Below are 26,691 nucleotides of genomic sequence, written 5' to 3' on the forward strand. Positions count from 1 at the left end.
AACACAGACACACTCTCTGCTGTCAGAGAGCCTTCACTCGCCGCCTGGAACATTCTGCCTTATCGGCTGCGTACAGAAAACGGCCACCTATTGTCCACCCCCCCCCCCGGGGCTATATTATCTCTTTTTCCGTTGCTTTTAACGAGCATTGTCCCGCTTTGGAGAACCGGGTCATCTGCACGCAAAAAAAAAAAAAAAAAAGGGCCCGGGGACACAATAACCGCAGGACGGACGTGAAGAGGCTAATGCCCGCCGAAGTGTGGTCAGGGCCAGAGGAGGATGAGTCCGGCCGTCGAGGCTCCGGCCCAACGAGCCAAGGATGCGGAGATGCCGCAGTGCTACACGGAGAAAGGGGTCATACTTGAGCCCTTCATCCACCAGGTGGGGGGGCATTCGTGCGTCCTGCGCTTCGGCGAGCAGACCATCTGCAAGCCGCTCGTCCCCCGCGAGCATCAGTTCTATAAGAGCCTGCCGGCCGAGATGAGACGCTTCACCCCGCAGTACAGAGGTAGGTAACCGCCTGACGCGGATTGGGGGCTATAGCGGAACTATTGTAAGGGGAACATAAGAGCGGGGGGACACCGGATATGAGGACGCGTGTTGTGTGTCGGACACGGGAAACAGGGAAAGTAAGAGCGGGAATGAAAGACAATAAACTTTCTTGGATTTACCGTATAAAACATTTTTTTAAATTAATTTTACCCACCCAACCTTATTATACTATTAGCTAAGTTTTATATTCATACATGTAAGTTTTTTTGTTCCTTTAAAAAAAATAATTAAAACGACATGTTAAGGGCCTACTGAAATGTGATTTTCTTATTTAATCGGGGATAGCAGGTCCATTCTATGTGTCATACTTGATAATTTCGCGATATTGCCATATTTTTACAGAAAGGATTTAGTAGAGAACATCGACGATAAAATTCGCAACTTTTGGTCGCTAATAAAAAAGCCTTGTCTGTACCGGAAGTCGCCGAGGATGACGTCACTCGTTAATGGCTCCTCACATCCTCACATTGTTTTTAATGGGAGCCTCCAACAAAAACAGTTAATCGGACCGAGAAAACGACAATTTCCCCATTAATTTGAGCGAGGATTATTATTTACCATGAATTGATTAACGTGGACCCCGACTTAAACAAGTTGATAAACTTATTCGGGTGTTACCATTTAGTGGTCAATTGTACGGAATATGTACTGAACTGTGCAATCTACTAATAAAAGTATCAATCAATCAAAAGGATGAAAGATTCGTGTTTGAGGATATTGATAGCGACGGACTAGGGGAAAAAAAAAGATAAAAAGAGTTTAAAATAAAAACGCGATAGCATTAGGACGTATCCCTTATCTTTCTATTATGTTGCTAGTGTTTTAGTGAGTTTAATAGTACCTGATAGTCGGAGGGGTTTGTCCGTGGGTGTCTTGACGCCATGTCTCACGGGTGTCGACGGCAGCTGTACGGACGACACAAGCTCAGCTGATATCTGGTAAGTGGCGACTTTTTAACCACAATTTTCTGGTTGACTTAGTCGGGATCCATACCAAAGTTTCAGCTCCGGGAATTTTAAACAAGGAATCACCGTGTGTTTGTGTGGCTAAAGGCTAAAGCTTCCCAACTCCATCTTTCTACTGTGACTTCTTCAATATTAATTGAGCAAATTGCAAAAGATTCAGCAAGACAGATCTCCAAAATACTGTGTAATTATGCCGTTAAAGAAGACAACTTTTAGCTGTGTGTGTGCGTAGCGCTCATACTTCCTAAAAACGTGTGACGTCCTGCGTACACGTCACCATTACACAACGTTTCCAAGACGAAAATTTAAAATTGGAATTTAGTAAACTAAAAAAGCCATATTGGCATGTGTTGCAATGTTAAAATCTCATCATTGATGTTTAAACTATCAGACTGCGTGGTGGGTAGTAGTGGGTTTTAGTAGGCCTTTAAAGGCCTACTGAAATGAGATTTTCTTACTTAAACGGGGATAGCAGGTCCATTTTGTGTGTCATACTTGATCATTTTGCGATATTGCCATATTTTTGCTGAAAGGATTTAGTAGAGAACATCCACGATAAAGTTTTCAACTTTTGGTCGCTAATAAAAAAGCCTTGCCTGTACCGGAAGTAGCAGACGATGTGCGCGTGACGTCACGGGTTGTGGAGCTCCTCACATCTGAACGTTGTTTACAATCATGGCCACCAGCAGCGCGAGCGATTCGGACTGAGATAGTGACAATTTCCCCATTAATTTGAGCGAGGATGAAAGATTCGTGGATGAGGATAGTGAGAGTGAAGGACTAGAAAAAAAAAAGGCGAGGGCAGTGGGAGCGAATCAGATGTTATTAGACACATTTACTAGGAGAATTCTGGCAAATCCCTTATCTGCTTATTGTGTTACTAGTGTTTTAGTGAGATTATATGGTACCTGAAAGTCGGAGGGGTGTGGTGACCGCCCGTGTCTCCGGTGGGAAGAGGTAAGAGAGTTGTGCTGGAGCCTCTCTTGGCTGCATTCGGGCGGAAGGCGGGGACACCCTGGACAAGTCACCCCCTCATCACAGTTTTTTTTACTGAATTTTTAGGAGCCTATGGCTTTGCACTTATTTATATATATTCATATATACGTCCATCCATTTCCTACCGCTTGTCCCTTTTGGGGTCGCGGGGTGGTGCTGGAGCCTGCATTCAGGCGGAAGGCGGAGTACACCCTGGACAAGTCGCTACCTAATCACAGGTTATTTACTGAATTTGTATGAGCCTATGGCTTTGCACTTATTTATATATATATATTTATATGTCCGTCCATCCATTTTCTACCGCTTGTCCTTTTTGGGGTCGCGGGGTGGTGCTGGAGCCTATCCCGGCTGCATTCAGGCGGAAGGCGGAGTACACCCTGGACAATTCGCTACCTAATCACAGGTTATTTACTGAATTTGTATGAGCCTATGGCTTTGCAATTATTTATATATATTTATATATCAGTCCATCCATTTTTTCCCGCTCGTCATTTTTTGGGTTGCCTGGGTGCTAGAGCCTATCAGCTACATTTGCACGGAGGCGGGGGTCACCCTGGACAAGTCACCACCTCATCACAGGTTATTTACTGAATTTGAATGAGCCTATGGCTTTGCACTTATTTATATATATTTATATATCCTTCCATCCAGTGCCGGAGCCTATGTCAGTTGCATTCGGGCGGAAGGCGGCGTACACCCTGGACAAGTCGCCACCTGATTGCAGGACTCGAAATCAATTCATTGTTTGAAAAAAATATATATATATAAATATATATAATTGCATTCTATTTGAGTTACTTTGAGTTTACAACCCCTGGCGCTGATTTCTACTGTTTTCGTACCTATTTTTGATGATTATTATTTCTCAATTGTTTGTAAGTGTTGCAGTTTATAAATAATGGTTCATGAAATAGATAAATAAAAGACATTAAGCTTTCAGTGGCATCAAAGTGCGGAGGGGTTAAAACCTCTTAAGGCCCCAAGCTGTTTGTTTAACGTGCTTTTTTAATTTCTTTTTGCTATTTGGGCTTATTGGACCCTAATTAGAATAACAACTTTTGATATGATGTACTTAGTCCATAAGTAAAAAATGTGTACTTCATGTTTAGTGACATGCTTATTCTTATTTTAAATTTTTTTTCCCCCAAATTCCATTCTATGTTATACTCTTCTGACACCACCAGATGGCAGTATAAGTGTCCACATAAGCGGCCATAAGACCCCAATTCAGCAGTGTACACGATTTTGGAAATAAGAGCTAAAAGGTGCTGTCCAGCCCTTCGATGAGGTGGCGACTTGTCCAGGGTGTAGCCCGCCTTCCACCTGAATGCAGCTGTGATAGGCTCCAGCACTCCCCGCGACCCCAAAAGGGACAAGCAGTAGAAAATGGATGGATGAAAGGTGCTGTCCACGCATGTGGCCAACTAAGCCTTTAGAGGTGTTAAGCAAGGATGATGTCCGGGGGCCCGAAGGCTATTTAAATATGTAATTCATGAAAATATTGAGAAAATAAAATAGGTATAGTTTTTAAAGTAAAATTTTAAGGCTGGCCGTCAGGGCCAGCAAGGAAGGCCTTCTCTGCTGGCCTAACATAACCAGAAATTATGATCATAATTAAAGATCAAGTTTTATTTTTTATTTTTCAAAAAGTGGTATAAAAGAGCAAATGTAACAGGAACATTTTGTAATGTTTACTCTAACACAAAGCTGCCATGCTGGCTGTTTCTTTCTTTAAAAAATAATAAGTGAATCAAAATCAATGTCATTATGAATTATTGACCTATTCGAGGCTCCAATTACGTCACATTAAATATTCCACTTTGAGATTTTTTTGTGGGCAAATGTTGGATATTTTGTGTTTGTCATATAAAAAACTGAGCTGTTTTTTTTGTTTTTTTTTCAAGAAGGGCCTAAAACGAACAAACAAAAAAACGTATAGTTGACGAATAGATATGAAGTTGATCTTGAGACCATTGTGTTGAAAGTAAACAGTAAAAAAAAAATTATAATTTATTTTTTAACACTTTAATGAGTAGGACCCTTTTGGATCAGTGTGTTTTGTGTTTAAGTGTCATTGCACAAAAAAAAAATAATGAATTAAAATCAATTTTGTTATGAGTTGTTGACCTTTTTACGGCTCCAATTATTATATAATCTCAAATTTTCTACTTAAAAATTGGGTGAAAATATTGCATATGTTGTGTGTTTTTTTTCCATACAGAAACATGGTTTTCTTTGACAAAAAGAGCATACAACTTAAATCATTAAAAACATCATATTGACAGATAGACCTAATGTTAATCTAGAGCAGGGGCAGGGAACCTATGGCTCTAGAGCCAGATGTGGCTCTTTTGATGACTGCATCGGGCTCTCGGATAAATCTTAGCTGACATTGCTTAACACGATAATTATTAATAACTCCGCTGGAATTCACAGTGCTAAAAACAAAGTTCGAAATATAAAACATTCTCATGCATTTAAATCCATCCATCCGTTTCCTACCGCACCTGTTCAAGAAGTCGCATTAATGGTAAGAAGTATTTTATGTCACGATGGGGGGGCGGGGTCGTTCTCCCAGGAAGGTAGACGGACTACTCGGGACATGGCATTTAGGTAAAAACATGACTTAATTTAAACTAAAAAAAGATACAAACAAAAATCGCTCACAGCGGAGGCACAACTTGGGCTAAGAAGAAAGCTAAGTCATAAACAGACTATGAACATAAATCAAACAAAACTTACTTGGCATGGCATGAAGCACGTAACTATGGCAAGGCATGAAACAAGTCAGCACAGAGCAAGAAAAGATCACATTGACGCCAGGGCGACTGACTGGCAAAGACAAGCTTAAATACTGCCTCTGATTAGTGCTCGGGAAGCAGGTGAGCGGGCATTTTGTCCACCAGAAACATGTGGACAAAATGAGTAACCAAGGAAACCAGACAAGGGAGTGGGAAAAAAACAGGAACTTAAAGAGTCCAAAAGACAAACAGCACATGGCCAAAGAAAAACATGATCAACAGACATGACATTTTATTTATTATTGGTTAGCTTCAGAATAACAATGTTGTGAAAAAGAATAAGAGACTTGTTATACTCTAAAAATGTTGGTCTTACTTAAAAAAGCACGCATTTAGTTGTATTCAGTGTTAAAAAATATGATATGGCTCTCACGGAAATACATTTTGAAATATTTGGCTTTCATGGCTCTCTCAGCCAAAAAGGTTCCCGACCCCTGATCTAGAGATTTAAAACTTGAATAATAATTAAAAAAAATAATACTGAATAATGACACATTTTCAACATTTTATTTTTACCAAAAACCCTTTGGTCAAGCCTGAGTGGAGGCCTAAATGTATATTTTTTATACATATATTGGATTGTTTTTTAAAATAAATGGCCCCCACTTGCTTTGATTTTTCAGTGTGCGGCCCTCTGGAAAAAGTTTGGACACCCCTGACTTAGGACCTTCGTATTGTGAGGCAAACACACTAACCCCTATACCACCGTGCTGACCTGAATAAAAACAAGAACAACAACAAAAAATATATATATATACATCCAATATTAATATGATTAAAAACTATTTTAAAGGGTAAAACCAATCAAAACAATAAATAGAAATCAAAATTTAAAAACACACAGGACCACACAACTCACGTAGTGTTAAAAGCTAAATATCGTTTGGCTTTTAATCCGTATCGTCGCTGTTTTTTTTTTTGCTGGTTTGTATTTGCACAGGTAAATCGGGCGGGTGTTTGTTTCCCGGCCCGCACATGAAAAAGGACACGAGCTGGTTCACATGCAGACGTCCAAGGAGGCACTTGGAGGTCACCTGGAATGGTTGACGTCAGACAACCTGAGCCGAAGCACGCCACACCTGATTGACACTGAGCGGGAACATTAGAGGACACTGCGGGACAGGTTTAACATGTCAGCCTCGGGGCACACGTAACACGCTCCGCCGGTTTGCAGCTCGCAAGTTGGCCCTTTTTAGGTAGAACGTTCGACCGGAAAACACAAAACAAGACCAGACTACAGCTGGCTATTGTGCCATCGTCATAGACAAGATATAATACAACCCTGCGTTTGCTGATTGTGTCCAATTGAAAGGAGCAGTCATGTGACCACAAAAGGGTCTTATCTTATTCCCCGTCTTTTGTGTTGTCTGCCAGCATTCATTCTGCCCTCCGTCAGCTTCTTTGCCACCTTTATCTTTATTCCCACGTCCTTCCTCGCCACGTGTGCAGCGTCACTCTCAGAGAACGGGGCGATTGTTTTGAAATGCAGATGGACATCTGTGTGTTTGCTATCTGTGTGTTTACATTTACTAGTGTGCTTTACGTGTGGTAGCAAATAGTGCCTTTTCTGTGTTGCCTCCCGGGTTGTCTCACAGAAACAGATGTTGAACTTCTTGTATCCAATTTTTTTAAACTATATTTTCATGTGTTGCCATTAGAGATGCCCGATAAATGCTTTAAAATGTAATATCGGAAATTATCGGTACCTGTTTCAAAAAGTAAAATTATGACTTTTTTTAAACGCCGCTGTATGAGTGGTAAGGAGAAGTAAAGAGCGCCAATATGCGTGCCGGCCCAATTGAATAATATCTACGGCTTTTCACACACACAAGTGAATGCAAGACAAACTTGGTCAACAGCTATACAGGTCACACTGAAGGTGGCCGTACAAACAACTTTAACACTGTTACAAATATGCGCCACACTGTGAACCCACACCAAACAAGAATGACAAACACATTTCGGGAGAACATCCGCACCGTAACACAACATAAACACAACAGAAAAAATACCCAGAATCACTTGCAGCACTCACCCTTCCGGGACGCTACAATATACACCTCAAGGTTGGCAAGTATGCTCTAGATCAGGGGTAGGGAACCTATGGCTCTAGAGCCATATGTGGCTCTTTTGATGACTTCATCTGGCTCTCAGATAAATCTTAGCTGGCATTGCTTAACACAGGGCTGTCCAAAGTGCGGCCTGCGGGTCATTTTTTAACGGCCCCACGGCACATTTTAAGAATACAATTTAAAAAAGAATAAAAAACATAAAAAGTGGTATAAAAGAGCAAACAGGTGAAATGTAACAAGAAATTGTTGCAATGCTTTCTCTTATAACACAAAGCTGCCACACACGCTGTTTCTTTCTTTAAAAAATAATAATAAATCAAAAACAATGTCATTTTGAATTATTGACCTTTACAAGGCTTTGATTACGTCACATTAAATATTCCACTTTGAGATATTTTTGGGGGAAAATGTTGCATATTTTGTGTTATACCATTTAAAAAACTGAGCTGTTTTTTTTTTTAAACAAGGGCCTAAAACAAACAAAACATAAACAACAATAAAACTTAAAATTGATGGATATATCTGAAGTTCATCTCGAGATTATTGTGCTAAAAGTAAACAGTAAAAAAATGGTATAATTTATTTATTAACACTTTAATGAGTAGGACACTTTTGGCTCCCCAATTATTTTAGTGTGATTTGTTTTCAAGTGTCATTGCTCAAAAAATAATAATAAATCAAAATCCAAAATTAAGGCTCCAATTATTATATAATCTCAAACATTCCACCTAAAAAAGTTATTGGGTGAAAATATTGCATATTTAAGTGTTTTTTTAATTTTTTTTTCTAATTTTGATCTAGAGATTTAAAACTTGCATAATAATAAAAATTATAATACTGAATAATGACACATTTTTAATTTTTTTTTTTTTACCAAAACCCTTTGAGGTCCCCGGGATCATAACTGAGTGGAGGCCTAAATGTATATTTTTTATACATATATTGTATTGGTTTTTAAAATAAAAATTATGAAAATGGCCCACGCTTGCTCTGATTTTTCAGTGTGCGGTGGGCACCACTGGCTTAACACGATAATTATGAATAATTCCGCTAGTAAGCACAGACCTAAAAATAACGTTCAAAATACAAAACATTCTCATGCATTTTATCCATCCATCTGTTTTCTACCAGACTTGTTCAAGTAGTCGCATTAATGGTAAGAAGTATTCGATTTATTATTGGTTAACTTCAGAATAATAATGTTATTAAAACGAATAAGGGATTTATTATACTCTAAACATGTTGGTCTTACTTAGAAATACACACAGTTAGTTGTATTCAGTGTTAAAAAATATTTTATGGCTCTCACGGAAATACATTTTTAAATATTTGGCTTTCATGGCTCTCTCAGCCAAAAAGGTTCCCGACCCCTGCTCTAGATAGATAGATAGATAGATAGTACTTTATTGATTCCTTCAGAAGAGCTCCCTCGGGAAAAAAATGCTCTGGACTGAAGCTGTGTGCCTTCGTTGTTTTTGTAGCTGTTGTTTTGAGGCATGTTTTAAAAAAATAAAAATAGAATAATGCACTTTGTGAAAATCAAAGTATAGTATTTCCCATAGTTGTAGTGGGTATCAGTATTATCTCAGGGCATTTTTTTTCCATAACTTGTGTTGATTTACTATGGAAAACCTTATATTGTTTATTGCATCCAGCGGGGCATCACACCAAAATTAGGCTTAATAATGTGTTAATTCCACGACCGTATATATCGGTATCGGTTGATATCGGTAATTAAGAGTTGAACAATATCGGATATCTGTAGTTGCCCCCATTTCACATGACATCCCTTGACTGTCTACCAGTAGTTCTTAAACCTTTTTCAGAAAATACTTGGCTCTCCGAGTACCACCATATTGACCAACCTTTAAATAGAGTAGCGCAGTAGTCCCAAGTATTTATTAAAAACAAGGTGGGGGTTTATATTAATATTTTTACACAAAGTTTGAACAGTAACACTGTGTTTGGATATTTTAGTACCATATTTTCCGGATTATAGAAAATCAATATTTTCAATACATTACCCGCACCGCGATGAGGTGGCGACTTGTCCAGGGTGTGCTACTCCTTCCGCCCGAATGCATCTGAGATAGGCTCCAGCGACCCTGAAACGAACAAGCGGTAGAAATAGATGGTTGGATATTACCCGCAACGGACTATGAGCCACAGATATATACGTTGTGCAATGAGTTATTTACACAGAAATATTTTATAAATGTTTATTTACATATCTTAATTGTTTCCAAATGGTGGCAGTAAAACGGCTGATCATACAAAACAGAAGTCATCGTCATGGACCCGCTAGCTGAAGTCAGCTAAACGGACTCAATAACTCCGCGGTGAGATCTTGGTGAATTTACCAAGTAATTTATGAAACTGAAACAATACAAATACAATACAAAACACTCTGAACCCACACCAAACAAGAATGACAAACACATTTTGGGAGAACATCCGCACTGTAACACAACATGAACACAACAAAGTTAAAGTACCAATGTTTGTCACACACATACTAGATGTGGCGAAATTATTCTCTGCATTTGACCCATCACCCTTGATCACCCCCTGAGAGGTGAGGGGAGCAGTGGGCAGCAGCGGTGCCGCGCCCGGGAATCATTACTAATGCTAATTAAGTTACTAATGCTAACACGGACACTCGTAAATGTGTTAGCATAGTAGCTAATGCTAATGACTAGCATCATGACATAATAACACCTAAAAATATGCATGAAAACACTCCTACAGACATCACTCATGGGACGTTTTAGTAAGTATTAACAGTTTTAGTTATATCGTTGTGGAGGTCTTGCCCCTACGGGTTCTTCAGACCACCAAGGACGGAAATGACAGTCTCGTTCCCCCTAGTGAACAATGATTTATTTTTCAATATAGAGTTCTTCATATGCTTTTAAGCCATTAGGCTGCTGCCTTTAACAGAGCGACAGGTGATTGGTTAAACGCGCCCAGCTGGGCCATCTATGCACCTGTCGCTGATTTCGAAGCCGGTCCTGGCACATCCCCGCTTCGCTGCAGGTCCGCAGGCCATGCCCCCTCCCACAATTGTAAAACCTACAAATGTTGCTTGGAGTTGTGAAAAAGAATCCTTAGTAGGAACGTTATAGACGGCGAGAAGACTGAAAAGCACTTTGCTTCCGTTTGAGAGCAGTAACTGGAAGGACACTGCAGCACCTGCAAATTCTTCCAATAGATGGCGCCGCTTGGGATTTTTGGAAATCTTTGTGTATTATGGCCGCACCATTTTATCAGCCGCAGGGTTTAAAGTGTGGGGAAAAAGTAGCGGCTTAGTGTTTGGTGTTTACGGTAAGTGATTCTTGGTCTGAGAATCCCCGATTTTGGCTACCTGTTGGTATATTTGCTGGTGTTCTACCCTCACAAGGCGCCATGTCAGAAATAAAACAATGCGACGCAGCAGTGACGAAATGGTGTCACCTGTCGTTCCAGGTGTCGTGTCCGTCAGCTTCGAAGAAGATGAAGAAGGGGACCTTTGCCTCATCGCCTACCCGCTCCGCAGCGACCTGGCGGCCGACCTGGAGAACAAGGACCCCTCGGCCGACAGTGAGCCCAAAAGCAAGATGCTCAAGTGGAGCAAAATGCTGGCATCCTCGCCCCTGGCGGAGAACGATAACCTCAGCAAAGACGGACGCAGTCGCCACTCCCGCAAAGATAAGAGGTGAGAAGAAAACGGACTTACAAGTACTGCCTCATCATGTCTGCATTGTTGAATGTTGTTTGCATGTATGTCTGACTTGTGTTTGGCAATATGTGACGTTTGCGAACGATTCTAATCTTTTGAATGGCTCTTTTAAGTGAACTGATAGAATCTCTTTAGCGTTTGCGAGCCATTTTGTGTACAAATTGCCCAGGCGTGTGCGCTTAGAGTGATCCAAAAAAATTGATTCACATCCAAATTGCGATGGGCTTTTAGCTCAGCAGTCAGTACTCTTGCCCCTCAGGCCAGCGACCTGGGTTTGAGTCCCGGGCGGAACACTTTGGGAAAAACTTTTGTTGAATGAATGGACGGCCGCTACACTATCCATCCATCCATCTTCTACCGCTTATTCCCTTTAAATTCCTAATTTTGAACAATCTGTTTTTTTTGTTTTTTTTAAAACATTGTTTTTAACAGTCATTTTTAGGCCGTCTAAATCATGGGTGTCAAACTCTGGCCCGCGGGCCAAATCTGGCCCGCCGTGTAATTTAATTTGGCCCTTGAGGCAATATCAATTTAGCATTAGAGCTGCCCCGCCGGTGTTATACAGCGTCTGTGCCGCCGTAACACCGCATTCACCGCTAATACTCATACTTGCCAACCCTCCTAATTTTCCCGGTAGACTCCCGAAGTTCAGTGCCCCTCCCGAAAATCTCCCGGGGCAACCATTCTCCCGAATTTCTACCGATTTCCACCTGGACATCTATATTGGGAGCGTGCATTTAAGGCACTGCCTTTAGCGTTCTCTACAACCTTTCGTCACGTCCGCTTTTCCTCCATACTAACAGCGTGTAACATAATATTTGTGGCTTTTACACACACACGCACAAGTGAATACAGGTTACACTGAGGGTGGCCGTATAAAGAACTTTACCACTGTTCCAAATATGCGCCACACTGTGAACCCACACCAAACAAGAATGACAAACACATTTCGGGTGAACATCCGCACCGTAACACAACAGAACAAATACCCAGAACCCCTTGCAGCACTAACTCTTCCGGGAAACTTCCAGCAAACTGACCAATAATTAACGTTTTATTCATGCATTTTCTATTGCTACTTCAAGGCTTGAATGTTTGGTTCATTCATTATTGTTATTTTATTTTCAAAATGTATTATTAGCCTGTGGAGAAAAAATGATATTTACCTCAGAAGATTGCAAATAGAAAAAAAGGCATATAATTTTTATTAAAATTTTATTTGATATGCCATTGATATTTTTTAAATTATTATTATTATTTGAAACTGGATTTTGCATGTCACTATAAAGTTATATAAGCCTTGCTTGTTCAATATTTAATGCAAAACTTGTTTGGGTCCCTATTAAAAGGTTAATTTGTTCAACCTTGGCCCGCGGCTTGGTTCGGTTTTAAATTTTGGCCCACTCTGTATTTGAGTTTGACACCCCTGGTCTAAATGATTTTGGCTGCACATACATGGGCCGCAAGTAAAGATTTCTTATAAAAATCTAACATGCACTTTTTAATAAATTCACCTTCTTTTGAATGGTTTTCCCGCCCTAGCAACATACTAGCCAACTCTCGCGATCTTTCCGGGAAGCACCCGAATATCAGTGCCCCTCCCGAAAAATCTACCGGGGCAATCATTCGCCCGGTTTTCACCCGGTCAACAATTTTAAGGGCGTGGACGTGATGGTACCGTCTTAAACGTCCTCTTGGGGCGGTATAGCTCGGTTGGTAGAGCGGCTGTGCCAGCAACTTGAGGGTTGCAGGTTCGATCCCCGCTTCCACCATCCTAGTCACTGCCGTTGTGTCCTTGGGCAAGACACTTTACCCACCTGCTCCCCGTGCCACCCACACTGGTTTAAATGTAACTTAGATATTGGGTGTCACTATGTAAAGCGCTTTGAGTCACTAAAGAAAAAGCGCTATATAGATATAATTCATTTAATTTTAATTTCTCTACAATCTGACGTCTAGTTCGCTTCTCCATCACTCAAACAGTTTGCCGACCCAGTCACATTTTGCACGAGGTTTCTTCATTTCCACAAAAGAGACTGCAAGACATACTTGATCAACAGCCATAAGGGTCACACTGAGGGTGGCTGTATAAATCACTGTTACAAATATGCGCCACACTGTGAACCCACACCAAACAAGAATGACAAACACATTTTGGGAGAACATCTTCACTGTAACACAACAAAGTTAAAGTTAAAGTACCAATGATTGTCACACACATACTAGATGTGGCGAATTTATTCTCTGCATTTGACCCATTACCCCTGATCACCCCCTGAGAGGTGAGGGGAGCAGTGGGCAGCAGCGGTGCCGCGCCCGGGAATCATTTTTCAATCAATCAATCAGTCAATGTTTATTTATATAGCCCCAAATCACAAATGTCTCAAAGGACTGCACAAATCATTACGACATCTTCGGAAGAACCCACAAAAGGGCAAGGAAAACTCACACCCAGTGGGCAGGGAGAATTCACATCCAGTGGGACGCCAGTGACAATGCTGACTATGAAAAACCTTGGAGAGGACCTCAGATGTGGGCAACCCCTCCCCCCCCCCCCAGGGGACCGAAAGCAATGGATGTCGAGCGGGTCTAACAAGATACTGTGAAAGTTCAATCCATAGTGGCTCCAACACAGCCGCGAGAGTTCAGTTCAAAGCGGATCCAGGACAGCAGCGAGAGTCCCCTCCACAGGAAACCACCCAAGCGGCGTAGAGATGTCCCCAACCGATACACAGGCGAGCGGTCCATCCTGGGTCCCGACGAGCGGTCCATCCTGGATCTCGACTCTGGACAGCCAGTACTTCATCCATGGTCATCGGACCGGACCCCCTCCACAAGGGAGAGGGGGGACATAGGAGAAAAAAGAAAAGAAGCGGCAGATCAACTGGTCTAAAAAGGAGGTCTATTTAAAGGCTAGAGTATACAGGTGATTTAACCCCCAATTCCAACCCTTAATGCTGTGTGCCAAGCAGGTCCCATTTTTATAGTCTTTGGTATGACTCGGCCGGGGGTGAACTCACGACCTACCGATCTCAGGGTGGACGCTCTAACCACTAAGCCACTAAGTAGGTTAGGGTGGTGGTGTATGACGTAGCCCGGAAGAGTTAGGGCTGCATGGGATTCTGGGTATTTTTTCTGTTGTGTTTATGTTGTGTTACGGTGTGGATGTTCTCCCAAAATGTGTTTGTCATTCTTGTTTGGTGTGGGTTCACAGTGTGGCACATATTTATAACAGTGTTAAAGTTGTTTATACGGCCACCCTCAGTGTGACCTGTGTGGCTGTTGATCAACTATGTTTTGCAGTAGCCCAACCGCGTCTACAGAAGGCGAATACAACTTGTGGCTGGGCTGGCACAGTTTTTGTATAGTTTGTAGAGGTCAGCAGAGGCAGTGCCTCCACGGTGCCCCCTTAATATTATACGTCTGGAGAAAGTTTACCCCTGGAAGGGCACTAGATAATGGGAGTCTCCCAATTTTTGAGGGTATACAAATATGACGCTGCATAGCGTCATTCATATAGAACTCGCGGGACGCACCAACAGTAAAATTTCACATCAAGGTGCGGGCCGCAAAATAACGCGTTTGAGCCCCCTGGTTTAAGCGAAACGTTACAGTCTTATGGAGGGGATAACTTATTGACTCGCCATGAGACCCTGTTTTTAAAATGTGGCTGCATCTCCTCCCAACAGCGCTCACAAGCTGCTGGAAGATGTCGAGCTGGAGTGGCTGCAGCAGGCCGAGGTTCTGTACTACCGCCTGGAGCACAGCCACAGCAATGCTGTCCCGCAGCTCCAACACAACCCGTGGAGCCTCAAGTGTCACCAGCAGCACCTGCAGAGGATGAAGGAGAACGCCAAGCACCGGAATCAATACAGTATCCTTTTGGCAATGGCATCGTGCCAAGTAGGGATGGGGCAATACGGCCTGAAATCAAAATCGCGATATGCATTGGAGCCTCTTCCGAAAACAACATATATCACAAAATATTCTTTGTCATATAAATGATATTGGAAGCATTTTAAGACGGACTACAAAGGCTCCTGATTTAGCCGCTGACGAATGCAGTGACTATTGCGTTATTTTCGCAAAACTATTATTAATCTATTTATTAATATGTGAATTATATTTATATAGCGCTTTTCTCTAGTGACTCAAAGCGCTTTACATAGTGAAACCCAATATCTTTTATTACATACAAAAGGCCCTGCGATGAGGTGGCGACTTGTCCAGGGTGTACCCCGCCTTCCGCCCGATTTTAGCTGACATGGGCGCCAGCGCCCCCCGCGACCCTAAAGGGGAATAAGCGGTAGAAAATGGATGGATAGATACAAACAAAATTAATTATGAAGTCAATCGTGCAAAATAACTTAGCAACTTATTTCTTCTATTTTTAAACAATAACAAAAACTAAAAAATATTTTGTGGTACTAAAAAAACAATATCTAATCACTGTAGTATCGACCATATACTGATATTGTTACTGTCAATAAAAGTATCAAGCCACCCACCTGTGCTTACATTCAAGAGCTCTAGCTTAGCAGTTATCTATGCTTTTTTTGTATCCTCTTATGGCGTGTAGTGTAGCATGTTTAGCTATTCCTTGTCCTCCAGTATCCTTTTGGCAATGGCATCGTGCCAAGTAGGGATGGGGCGATACGGCCTGAAATCAAAATCGCGATATGCATTGGAGCCTCTTCCGAAAACAACATATATCACAAAATATTCTTTGTCATATAAATGATATTGGAAGCATTTTAAGACGGACTACAAAGGCTCCTGATTTAGCCGCTGACGAATGCAGTGACTATTGCGTTATTTTCGCAAAACTATTATTATGTGAATTGTATTTATATAGCGCTTTTCTCTAGTGACTCAAAGCGCTTTACATAGTGAAACCCAATATCTAAGTTACATTTTTAAACCAGTGTGGGTGGCACTGGGAGCAGGTGGGTAAAGTGTCTTGCCCAAGGACACAACGGCAGTGACTAGGATGGCAGAAGCGGGAATCGAACCTGCAACCCTCACGTTGCTCTACCAACCGAGCTATGCCGCCCCACAATATATGGGTAATAGTTGGGTGTGACATGATTCTATTTACATTTCTGTTAAAATGTAATAAATACTTGTTTGGATACTTTATATTCATTTTGGGCAATACTCCAGATTTGTGTATCGATCCAATACCAAGTAGTTACTGAGGCAGAATTGGCTATACCACTTTTTTTTAATCATAGGGCCATTGTTGAGCCACCTAAGGGGCTGGCCAAAAAATATCTGTTTCCAAGCTGTGGGCCGTACTCGGTTGTAATACACTTTTCCACCACTTGTGGCGGTCATGACAATTTCAAACAGAAGAAGTCACAGAGTAGGTTCTTAAGCGCCAAAATTATGACTAAAGTGGTGACGCTGTATTTTTTTTTTTTTTGCACTTGGGTTTTATTGACAGTTTATTTGATAAAAATATACATTATTATTATGTTTTATTTCTTTCAAATTAATTTATTTCGGAACTGCATAATTGTATGTAAAACATTTTTTGCAGTATATTTGATTAGTATTTATTTTCTAATCAGCCTGACCTAAGTCTTAAAAATAATATTTATGAACAACTCGTGCTTTCATATCATTAGACAAGGTGTATCCTGTTAATCTGTTATTAGGTTAGATTTAATTATTAATTTAAATCAAGAATAAGATTCCTATTTCCGGGTTGATATTTGAGTGGGCTTCGGGCCCTTCTGTAGTTTGAAAAGTTGGGCCCTGAGGTCAAAAAGGTTAAGAAACCCTGGGTTATATTCACACTTAAACTTTTAAGGATTATTAAACGATAAAAATGTTTGATCACAACTGTAATCCCACTTTACCAATTAATATTTGAATTACCGTATTTCCTTGAATTGCCACAGGGCATATATTATGCGCCTGGCTTGAATTACTGACGGGTCAAACTCGCTTCGCAAAATAATTAGCGCATGCTTAGTATTACCGCCTGGTCAAACTCGTGACGTCACGAGTGACACTTCCCCTGTCATCATTTTCAAAATGGAGGAGGCTGATTTCAATACCGGTGATTTGAAATCGCATAAAGGGAAGAAGATTAAGAGCTATTCAGTAGGATTTAAGGTCCAAGCTTACATCACACTCAAATTTTTTACTGCGTGCCTTTGGTAAGTGCCGGAGTGAGAAGAGGTTTTATAATAATTAGCGCATGCTTACTTTTACCGCATGCCTTTTTTAAGCGCAGGAGTGAGAAGAGGTTTTGAATTAATTAGCACCTCGGCAGCAATTCAAGGAAATACGGTATTTTTTTTTTCCTTTTATTACATATAAAAGGCCCTGCGATGAGGTGGCGACTTGTCCAGGGTGTACCCCGCCTTCCGCCCGATTGTAGCTGAGATGGGCGCCAGCGCCCCCCGCGACCCCAAAAGGGAATAAGCGGTAGGAAATGGATGGATGGATACATACAAAATTAATTATGAAGTCAATAGTGCAAAATAACTTAGCAACTTATTTCATATATTTTTAAACAATAACAAACACAAAAAAATATTTTGTGATACTAAAAAAACAATATCTAATCACTGTAGTATCGACCATATACTGATATTGTTACTGTCAATAAAAGTATCAAGCCACCCACCTGTGCTTACATTCTATGCTTTTTTTGTATCCTCCTATGGCGTGTAGTGTAGCATGTTAAGCTATTCCTTGTCCTCCAGTGATAAAGATACTTGTAAGAAACACAGTTTATTTTTTTTGCCATGGGGTCGAGGGTTACAAGCTGCACTGGAGGGACGTCAGCCGCTAGCGAGGAGGCTGAGCGTGCATTAACACGATACGGCGATAGTCGGGCAAATGTTATATCAGAATGACAATAGTTTTTATTGCCATTGTTTGAAAACGGGTTCACAAATTAGGAATTTTTCTTGGTGCAATCGTGCAACATAAAACACATAACACAGAATATCATTTCTAACGTTCATATATCCCGATGTTGTGGCGTTTTTTTTATAGCGCACACAATCGTCGGACTATCAGTGGCTGACTATAACACAATAACAAACTATTACTGTCATTTTACTTAAAGACTCAGATTAGTGACTTGGATTGAGCGTGGCGAACGCACAATGCAACAATCGAACGTGTCGTGTGCCGGCAAAAAAAACAAAAAACGCTGAGACCACCATTCCTGTGCCGTCCTCCTTGATCCAATTTCCCAGAATTCATCCTGCTGGAGAACCTGACGTGGCGGCACACCGTGCCGTGTGTGCTGGACCTGAAGATGGGCACTCGGCAGCATGGAGACGATGCCTCCGAGGAGAAGAAAGCCGTGCAGATCCGCAAGTGCCAGCAGAGCACGTCCGCATCGATAGGCGTCCGACTCTGCGGCATGCAGGTATGATGTGGACTAGGGTTGTCTAGCGCAGTGTTTTTCAACCACTGTGCCGTGGGTGATTATCTATTTTCACTTATTTGGGTTAAAAATATTTTTTTGCAAACCCGTAATTATAATCTGCAAAATATGCGTTGTTGTTGAGTGTTGGTGCTGTCTAGAGCTCGGCAGAGTAACCGTGTAATATCTTCCATATCGGTAGGTGGCAACCGGTAGCTAATTACTTTGTAGATGTCGGAAACAGCGGAAGGCAGTGCGCAGGTAAAAAGGTGTCTAATGCTTAAACCAAAAATAAACAAAAGGTGAGTGCCCCTAAGAAAAGTAATTGAAGCTTAGGGAAGGCTATGCAGAATGAAACAAAAACTGATCCGGCTACAAAGTAAAGAAAAACAGAATGTTGGACGACAGCAAAGACTTACTGTGGAGCGAGGACGGCGTCCACAATGTACATCTGAACATGACATGACAATCAAAAATGTCCCCACAAAAAAGGATAAAAACAACTGAAATATTATTGATCGCTAAAACAAAATAGATGCGGGAAATATCGCTCAAAGGAACACATGAAACAATAGCAATTAAAGAGAAAAAGCCACCAAAAGAACTAAAACACTACACACAGGAAAACAGCAAAAAAGGTCCAAATAAGTCAGGGTGTGATGTGACAGGTGGTGACAGTACACCTACTTTGAGACAAGAGCTATAGTGACGCATGCTTGGTTATGGTTTAGAAGGTGTCAAGAAATGCTGACACTTTGTATGATCTTTTAACTGATTTAATGTTAACTTACATTTTTTAGCACAAACACACACAAGTGAATGCAAGGCATACTTGGTCAACAGCCATACAGGTCACACTGAGGGTGGCCGTATAAACAACTTTAACACTGTTACGACTATGCGCCACACTGTGAACCCACACCAAACAGGAATGACAAATACATTTTGGGAGAACATCCGCACCGTAACACAACAGAACAAATAATCAATGGTTTATTTATATGGCCCTAAATCACAAGGGTCTCAAAGGGCTGCACAAGCCACAACGACAACCGCGGTACAGAGCCCACATAAGGGCAAGGAAAAACTCACCTCAGTGGGACGTCGGTGACAGTGACTATGAGAAACCTTGGAGAGGACCGCATATGTGGGCAGACGAGACGTAACAAACGCATGGATAATTATCTCAGCGTCGCTAGTGGACAAAATGGATCGAATTTTAGCGATATTATGGAGATGAAAGAAGGCTGTTTTAGTAACACTCTTAAATACCCAGAACCCCTTGCAGCACTAACTCTTTCGGAACGCTACAATAACATCCAGGGCTTTTGGAACTCACCGCACGCACAACAAGAAAGAGACGAAGCAGACGAACGAAGAGGAGACATGGCGACGAGGAGTAAGAAGAAGAAATACGCTTGCTAGTTCCAAAATTATTTCATCCAGGACAGCTCAAAGGGGAATCTCAACCCTAAGCCCCCCCCCAACCGTCCCCATCTCCTGAATTTGGGGGTGTTCACTCTATCACAAAAAATAAGAATTGTAGAAATGATTGGAAACTCAAGATGGCCTTCACAAGTGTATGTAAACTTTTGACCACGACTGTACATAGTTAACATTGACAGCCCTACTTTTTAACGGCTTCTGTCATTCTCGTATGTTAAAGTCCTACTGAAATGAGATTTTCTTATTCAAACGGGGATAGCAGGTCCGTTCTATGTGTCATACTTGATCATTTCGCGATATTGCCATATTTTTGCTGAAAGGATTTAGTAGAGAACATCCACGATAAAGTTCGCAACTTTTGGTCGCTAATAAAAAAACCTTGCCTGTACCGGAAGTAGTAGACGATGTGCGCGTGACGTCACGGGTTGTGGAGCTCCTCACATCTGAACATTGTTTACAATCATGGCCACCAGCAGCGAGAGCGATTCGGACCGAGAAAGCGACAATTTTCCCATTAATTTGAGCGAGGATGAAAGATTTGTGGATGAGGAAAGTGAGAGTGTAGGACTGGGGAAAAAAAACGACTATACAGTGGTAGCGTTTCAGACGTTATTAGACACATTTACTAGGATAATTCTGGAAAATCCCTTATCTGCTTATTGTGTTACTAGTGTTTTAGTGAGATTATATGGTCGTACCTGTACAACCTGAAGGTCAGCCCCGCACCGTTCTTCAGCACCAGTCGACGGGTGGTGGCGATGCCCATCTTTGCCCTTCCCAAGGGACCCTCTTCGAAACACGATCTTTCGAAATGATCGCTGCATAATACACTGTACTTTGTGTGTGTGGTCCAATCCAATCGTGTTCGCTTGACCGCTCTGTTCCATAGTAAAGCTCACCGTCATCTTTCGGGAATGTAAGCAAGGAAACACCGGCTGTGTTTGTGTTGCTAAAGGCGGCCGCAATACACCGCTTCCCACCTACAGCTTTCTTCTTTGACGTCTCCATTATCCATTGAACAAATTGCAAAAGATTCAGCAACACAGATGTCTATAATACTGTGGAATTATGTGATGAAAAGAGACGACTTATAGCTAGAAACGGTGCTGAAACAAAATGTGTGACATCACGCGCACGCGTCATCATACCCCGACGTTTTAGCATGATACTTCCACGCGAAATTTAAAATTGCAGTTTAGTAAACTAAACCGGCCGTATTGGCATGTGTTGCAATGTTAATATTTCATCATTGATATATAAACTATCAGACTGCGTGGTTGGTAGTAGTGGCTTTCAGTAGGCCTTTAAAGGCCTACTGAAATGAGATTTTCTTATTTAAATGGGGATAGCAGGTCCATTCTATGTGTCATACTTGATCATTTCGCGATATTGCCATATTTTTGCTGAAAGGATTTAGTAGAGAACATCCACGATAAAGTTCGCAACTTTTGATCGATAATAAAAAAGCCTTGCCTGTACCGGAAGTAGCAGACGATGTGCGCGTGACGTCACGGGTTGTGGAGCTCCTCACATCCTCACATTGTTTATAATCATGGCCACCAGCAGCGAGAGCGATTCGGACCGAGAAAGCGACGATTTCCCCATTAATTTGAGCAAAGATGAAAGATTTGTGGATGAGGAAAGTGAGAGTGTAGGACTAGAAAAAAAAAGACTATACAGTGGGAGCAATTCAGATGTTATTAGACACATTTACTAGGAGAATTCTGGAAAATCCCTTAGCTGCTTATTGTGCTACTAGTGTTTTAGTGAGATTATATGGTCGTACCTGTACAACCTGAAGGTCAGCCCCGCACCGTTCTTCAGCACCAGTCGACGGGTGGTGGCGATGCCCATCTTTGCCCTTCCCAAGGGACCCTCTTCGAAACACGATCTTTCGAAATGACCGCTGCATAATACACTGTACTTTGTGTGTGTGGTCCAATCCAATCGTGTTCGCTTGACCGCTCTGTTCCATAGTAAAGCTTCACCGTCATCTTTCGGGAATGTAAACAAGAAACACCGGCTGTGTTTGTGTTGCTAAAGGCGGCCGCAATACACCGCTTCCCACCTACAGCTTTCTTCTTTGACGTCTCCATTATCCATTGAACAAATTGCAAAAGATTCAGCAACACAGATGTCTATAATACTGTGAAATTATGCGATGAAAAGAGACGACTTATAGCTGGGAACGGGGCTGAAACAAAATGCGTGACGTCATCATACCCCGACGTTTTAGCATGATACTTCCGCGGGAAATTTAAAATTGCATTTTAGTAAACTAAAAAGGCCGTATTGGCATGTGTTGCAATGTTAATATTTCATCATTGATATATAAACTATCAGACTGCCTGGTCGATAGTAGTGGGTTTCAGTAGGCCTTTAATATGTTGTAGTTTTGGCAAAAAAACGCGTTTTATTTAAATATGCAGTCCAATATCCATGTATTGACATCTCATTACTAAATCCTCCATGTCTTCCGTGTGCCACCAGGTGTATCAGTCGGACACCGGCCACCTGATGTTCATGAACAAGTACCACGGCCGCAAGCTCACCTCGGAGGACTTCAAGGAGGCGTTGCTGCAGTTCTTCCACAGCGGACGGCGCCTGCGACACGAGCTCCTCTCCCCGGTGCTGCGTCGCCTCCGAGACATGCAAGCCGCGCTGGAGGCCTGCGAGTCCTACCGCTTCTACTCCAGCTCCCTGCTCATCATCTACGACGGGGCGCCACACCGCAAACACACACGCCGACGCACTCAGAGCGGCCTCTCGGAAGAAGACGAGGAGGACGAGGAGGAGGAGGACGCTGATCCCGAACTGGAGGAAGAGGAAGTAGCGGGCGCTCTTGATTTCCCCCGCCGTCCCTCCTCAACAGGGGATGACAGCAGCAGTTGCTCTAGTAGCAGCAGCAGCAGTAGTAGCAGCAGCAGTGGCGGCGGCTGCATGTCCCATTCAAGCCCTCGCAGCCCCGTGGTGGACGTGAGGATGATAGACTTTGCTCACACCACCTGCAGACATTACTGCGAGGACAGCGTGGTCCACGAGGGCCAGGACAGCGGCTACATCTTCGGCCTCCAGAACCTGATCGCCATCATCTCCGAGCTGGAGGACCAACGCTCGGGTTAGACAGAGTTGTCCATCTCACACACACACACACACACACACACACACACACAGATTCTTGTATTTCTTACCTTCTCGAGACCTCCAAAAAATGCCTACCCTTTTAGTACCACCCTTTTTAAATGTATAAAGATTAGTATTTACTACAATAATATATAAAAACTACCGTATTTCCTTGAATTGCCGCCGGGGCGCTAATTAATTTAAAACCTCTTCTCACTCCTGAGCTTACCAAAGGCATGCGGTAAAAGTAAGCATGCGCTAATTATTTTAAAACCTCTTCTCACTCCGGCACTTACCAAAGGCATGCAGTAAAAATTTGAGTGTGATGTAAGCTTGGACCTTAAATCCTATTGAATAGCTCTTAATCTTCCTTCCTTTATGCGATTTCAAATTACCGGTATTGAAATCAGCCTCCTCCATTTTGAAAATGATGGTCACGAGTTTGACCAGGCGGTAATACTAAGCATGCGCTAATTATTTTGGGAAGCGAGTTCGACCCGGCAGTAAATAAAGGCAGGCGCATACTATATGCCCTGCGGCAATTCAAGGAAATACGGTATATAAAGATTTGTATTTACTAGATTAATAATATATTAAAACTGCAAATATAGAAAAATAAGCTTTTATTGATTAATTTTTAAAAAATATTTAGTTTAATTGTTTTTTAATCTTCATGATTCACTTCGTTATTACAGTATGTCTCGATGTACATATTTATTTTATTTTTTAAATTAATTAAGAAAATAATAATAATAATTAAAAAAAATAAAGCCTTCCACTTCCAAAAACATGCACCTGGGAATAGGTTGATTGGCAAAAAAAAAAATAGAGTGTGAATGTTGTCTGTCTCTGTGTTGGCCCCGCGATGAGGTGGTGACTTGTCCAGGGTGTACACCGCCTTCCGCCCGATTGTAGCTGAGATAGGCTCCAGCGACCCCAAAGGGAATAAGCGGAAGAAAATGGATGGATGGATTAAATTAACTTTGTCCAAATGGGCCATATTTACAATTTCTTATTCACACTTATTTCATATGTTGACCAGAGGGGGAGCACTTTTAAAAGCGACACACAATCCATTTGAAAAATCCCTCCTATTTGGGACCACCCTCATTTTGATAGATTTCAACACCAGGGGTGCAAATGAAACATTCTCTATTAGATGCAATGGTTTTCTGTATTGGGACCATAAAAGGGACAAGCGGTAGGAAATGGATGGATTTATGTCCTTACTTGTTGATGTCTCAAGAAGGGTAGAAATACAATAACATATACACATATTTTTGTATTTCTTACCTTCTTGAGACCTCCGAAAAATGCCTACCTCTTTAGGACCACACTTTCTAGATATAAAAATATTTTTATTTACATTTTTAATAATATATACAAACTATGCAAATATGAAAAAGGTAAGCTTTTAATTCATTTTTTTATTTTGAATTTTTTGTTTGTAAATAATTTTTAGTCTAAATTATTTATTTCAAATTATTACAGTATGTCTCCATATACATACTTGTTTTGTAGAGGTTCATTTAGCCCACTGATGTGTATTTAGAAATGGTTGTTTTATATAAAAGCTAGTAAAGTAGACCGAAGAAGCCAGAAGCAAGGCAGCCGAAACTTGTCGGGTACAAAACTTTACCTTACTAGCCTATATAAATCAACCATTTATAAATATATATATTTTATTTTTATTAATTAATTTTGGCCGCATTTCAAATTCTTACGCACACTTGTTATTTCATATGTTGGCCAAAGGGGGAGCACTTTTAAAACCGACACACAGTCCATCCGACAAATCCCTCCTTTTTGGGACCACCCTTATTTTGATAGATTTCACCACCAGGGGTGCAAATGAGACATTCTCTATTAGATGCAATGGTTTTCCATATTGGGACCATGATTTATGTCCTAACTTGTTCACCGGTCCTCATATGGACGGTACTTTTCCTTGATGTCTCCAGAAGGGCAGGAAAAACAAGAACACAAGCATTTTTGTATTTGGTACCCTCTTGAGAACGCCGAAAAATGCCTACTTCTTTAGGACCGCCCTTTCTAGATATAAAAAGATTTGGATTTGCTACATTAATAATATATACATACTATGCAAATATAAAAAAAGTAAGCCTTTATTATTATTATTTTTTAATTGTTTTTTAATCTTCATTATTCACTTCAAGTTATTACCGTATGTCTCTATATACATATTTATTTTATTTTTTTAATTAATTTTGGCCAAAGGGGGCGCATTTCAATTTCTTACACACACTTGTTATTTCATATGTTGACCAGAGGGGGAGCACTTTTAACACCGTCACAGTCAATTTGAAAAATCCCTCCTTTTTGGGACTACCCCCATTTTGATAGATTTCACCACCAGGGGTGCAAATGAGACATTCTCTATTAGTTTTCCTAATTTTCCATGGACGGTACTTTTCCGTGTTGATATCTCAAAAAGGGTAGAAATACAAGAACACACACACACTTACACACATTCTTGTATTTCCGACCTTCTTGAGACCTCCAAAAAATGCCTACCTCTTTAGGACCACCCTTGCCATATATATATATATATATATATATATATATATATATATATATATATATATAAAAGCTGCAATGAGGTGGCAACTTGTCCAGGGTGTACACCGCCTTCCGCCCAATTGTAGCTGAGATAGGCACCAGCACCCCCCGTGACCCCAAAGGGAATAAGCGGTAGAAAAATGGATGGATGGATGGATGGATATATGTACATATATAAAATTTGTAATTGCTACATTAATAATATATACATACTATGCAAATTTAAAAAACGTAAGCTTTTAATTTAATTATATATATATATATTGTCTATAATTGGTTTTTAATCTACATTATTCACTTCAATTTATTACAGTATGTCTTTATATACATATTCATTTAATTTTTTTCAATTAATTTTAGCCAAAGGGGGCGCATTTCAATTTCTTACACACACTTGTTATTTCATATGTTGGCCAGAGGGGCCATCCTAAATTTGATAGTTTTAACCCCCAGGGGTGCAAATAAGACCTTCTCTATTAGTTTTCCTAATTTTCCATGATTTCGGCCCGAACTTGTTCACCCGGTCCTCACATGGACGGTACTTTTCTTTGATGTCTCAAGAATTGTAGAAATACAAGAACACAGACGCACAACAACACCAACACTACATCTGACGCTTTGACGCCAACTGGGCGACGGAAGAGGAGCAAAAGTCCCACTTCCTGTTTCAGTTTAGTCGGCGCTCTACATTGTTTCCGTGCGGTCTGCGGTTTCTTTTAGCTTCGAACGAGTCACTTTCCACAAAATAAAGCTGAGGAAGGACGATTTCCAAAGAGAGTTGGCACTTAAACACATTCAGCCAGGGCGAGAGTGTATGCAGCTTGAATAATCATCTTGACTTCCAGAGGCTATATTCCTAGCAGGCTTCGAGACGTATTTATTTATTTGGACAAAGTCTCATCGAGTAAACTTAACGCTTCAAATGTAAGAAGGGAGAGCGCTACATTCCACTTTATTACAATAATGATATTCATTGATATATGTTTGGATACCTCTGTTTTGTCCAGTTTCATGGGGGAAGAATAAAGACTTTGGTTTGTTTTAA

At 41.1% G+C, this 26,691-nt stretch overlaps 1 protein-coding gene across 1 annotated transcript; it reads left to right on the top strand.

The window, feature by feature from the left end:
- Positions 1-26,691, top strand: LOC133535414 (inositol hexakisphosphate kinase 2-like). Its single transcript, XM_061875238.1, has 5 exons — positions 1-508; positions 10,852-11,080; positions 14,794-14,978; positions 18,325-18,500; positions 22,434-26,691. Exons 1-5 carry the CDS (start codon positions 280-282, stop codon positions 23,064-23,066), a joined length of 1,452 nt encoding a protein of 483 aa, XP_061731222.1. The 5' UTR covers positions 1-279; the 3' UTR covers positions 23,067-26,691.

The sequence above is a fragment of the Nerophis ophidion genome, linkage group LG16, assembly GCF_033978795.1.
Source record: "Nerophis ophidion isolate RoL-2023_Sa linkage group LG16, RoL_Noph_v1.0, whole genome shotgun sequence".
Lineage (NCBI taxonomy): Eukaryota > Metazoa > Chordata > Actinopteri > Syngnathiformes > Syngnathidae > Nerophis > Nerophis ophidion.